Source organism: Passer montanus, unplaced genomic scaffold (assembly GCF_014805655.1).
Source record: "Passer montanus isolate IOZ18808 unplaced genomic scaffold, ASM1480565v1 scaffold635, whole genome shotgun sequence".
Lineage (NCBI taxonomy): Eukaryota > Metazoa > Chordata > Aves > Passeriformes > Passeridae > Passer > Passer montanus.
This window is the reverse complement of record NW_024371427.1, coordinates 4,253-6,818: the sequence shown is the minus strand read 5'-3', so window position 1 is coordinate 6,818 and position 2,566 is coordinate 4,253. Positions and strand designations below refer to the sequence as shown.

The 2,566-nt window shown below is 65.7% G+C and overlaps 1 protein-coding gene across 1 annotated transcript in view; it reads right to left on the bottom strand.

Annotated features, from left to right (window-relative positions):
* The window catches only part of BCKDHA (branched chain keto acid dehydrogenase E1 subunit alpha), a gene marked incomplete at both ends in the record, with an annotated part of 12,069 nt that overhangs the window by 7,258 nt on the left and 2,245 nt on the right, over positions 1-2,566 (bottom strand). Inside the window, 2 exons of the mRNA XM_039728083.1 lie at positions 131-239; positions 845-977. Coding sequence (XP_039584017.1) covers positions 131-239; positions 845-977 — 242 coding nt within the window. The remainder of the gene's footprint in view (positions 1-130; positions 240-844; positions 978-2,566) is intronic.

Genomic DNA, 2,566 nt, shown 5'->3' with positions numbered 1-2,566 from the left:
GAGCTCACCTGCCTCGCGGTACTGCCCGAAGACGAGGTCGGCACTGTCCAGCGCGGCGGCGCTGCCCACCTGAGCTCACCTGAACCCCTCACCTGTCCCACCTGTGTCTCACCTGCCCAGGTGAGCTCACCTGCCTCGCGGTACTGCCCGAAGACGAGGTCGGCGCTGTCCAGCGCGGCGGCGCTGCCCACGTGCGTCCCCTCCTCGCCGTAGTTGGTCATGTAGAACGAGATGCGGCCCTGGGGGCGGCCGGGGGGCACAGGTGAGACCAGGTGAGTGCCCAGGTACCCCAGGTGTTCCCCCAGGTGCCCCCAGGTGGGACCAGGTGTGCCCAGGTGCCCCCAGGTACCCCAGGAGTGCCCAGGTGTGCCCAGGTGTATCCCAGGTACCCCAGGTGTGCCCAGGTACCCCAGGTGTGCCCAGGTGAGTGCCCAGTGAGCCCCAGGTGAGTGCCCAGCTGTGCCCAGGTGCCCCCAGGTGTACCCCAGGTACCCCAGGTGTGCCCAGGTGTACCCCAGGTGAGCCCAGGTGTGTGCCCAGGTACCCCAGGTGTGCCCAGGTGAGTGCCCAGTGAGCCCCAGGTGAGTGCCCAGCTGTGCCCAGGTGCCCCCAGGTGTACCCCAGGTACCCCAGGTGTGCCCAGGTGTACCCCAGGTGAGCCCAGGTGAGTGCCCAGGTACCCCAGGTGAGTGCCCAGGAGTGCCCAGGTGTGCCCAGGTGTGCCCAGGTGAGTGCCCAAGTACCCCAGGTGTGCCCAGGTGAGTGCCCAGGTGAGTGCCCAGGAGTGCCCAGGTGTGCCCAGGTGTACCCCAGGTGAGTGCCCAGGTGTGCCAGGTGCGCGTACCTGGCGCTGGGACTCGTACAGGATCCTGTCCATGGTGTTGAGCAGCGTCATCGTCCGGTAGAGCTTCAGCACCTGCTCCTGGGGCAGCTGCGACAGGTGAGACAGGTGAGACAGGTGAGACAGGTGAGACAGGTGAGACAGGTGAGACAGGTGAGACAGGTGAGACACACCTGTGAGACACGTGTGTGACACCTGTGTGATATCTGTGTGACACCTGTGTGACACCTGCTCCTGGGGCAGCTGCGACAGGTGAGAAGGTCCTGGGGGGGTCCCGGTCTTGTTTTGGGGGTCCCAGGGGGTCCCGGGGGTCCCGGGGGTCCCGATCTCATTCTTGGGGGGCGCGGGGGGGGGTCCTGGTCTCGTTTTGGGGGTCCCAGAGGGGTCCTGGGGGTCCCAGTCTGGTCCTGGGGGTCCCACTCTCATTCTTGGGGGGTCCCTGGGCGTCCCGGGGGTCCTGAACTGGTTCTGGGGGGGCCCCAGGGGGGTCCTGATCTCATTCTTGGGGGGTCCCAGGGGGGTCCCGGTCTGATTTTGGGGGTCCCGGGGCGTTCTGGTCCAGTTCTGGGGGTCCCAATCCAATTTTGGGGATCCCGGGGTGGTCCTGGTCTGGTTTTGGGGGTTCCAGGGTGGTCCTGATCCAGTTCCGGGGGTCCTGGTTTCATTCTTGGGGGGTCTTGATCCAATTTTGGGGGTCCCAGGGTGGTCCTGGTCCAGTTCCGGTTGGGGGTCCCGGGGTGTTCTGGTCCAGTTCTGGGGGTCCCAATCCAATTTTGGGGATCCCGGGGTGGTCCTGGTCTGGTTTTGGGGGTTCCAGGGTGGTCCTGATCCAGTTCCGGGGGTCCTGGTTTCATTCTTGGGGGGTCTTGATCCAATTTTGGGGGTCCCAGGGTGGTCCTGATCCAGTTCCGGGGATCCCAATCCGATTTTGGGGGGTCCCGGTCCGGTTCTGGGGGTCCCGGGGTGGTCCTGGTCCGATTCCAGGGGTCTCAATCCAATTTTGGGGGTCCCAGGAGGCTCCTGGTCCGGTTTTGGGGGTCCCAGGGTGGTCCTGGTTTCATTCTTGGGTGGTCCTGGTCTGGTTCCAGGGGTCCCAATCCGATTTTGGGGGGTCCTGGTGTGGTTCCAGGGGTCCCAGGGTGGTCCTGATCCAATTTTGGGGTTCCCAGGGTGGTCCCAGTTTCATTCTTGGGGGTCCCAGGGTGGTCCCGATCCGATTTTGGGGGGTCCCGATCCAGTTCTGGGGGTCCCGATCCAGTTTTGGGGGTCCTGGTCCGGTTTCGGGGTTCCCAGGGTGGTCCCAGTTTCATTCTTGGGGGGTCCTGATCCAGTTCCGGGGGTCCCGGTCCGGTTTTGGGGTTCCCAGGGTGGTCCCAGTTTCATTCTTAGGGGGTCCTGATCCGATTTTGGGGGGTCCCGATCCAGTTCCGGGGGTCCAGATCCGGTTTTGGGGGTCCCAGGGTGGTCCAGATCCGATTTTGGGGGTCCCGATCCAGTTCCGGGGGTCCCGGTCCGGTTTCGGGGTTCCCAGGGTGGTCCCGCTCCGTTTCCGGGGGGGGTCCCGGTTTTGGGGGGGGTCCCGGCTGGAGCCCCCTCCCCATCACAGCCCCCCCCCCTCGGAGCAGCCGGGGGGCTTCCGCTTGATCCCCAGGTAGATGGCAACTGGGGGGAGGGGACAGGTGGGTCTGGGGGCGCCCCCGAGCCCTGGGGGGGGTCCCCAGGACG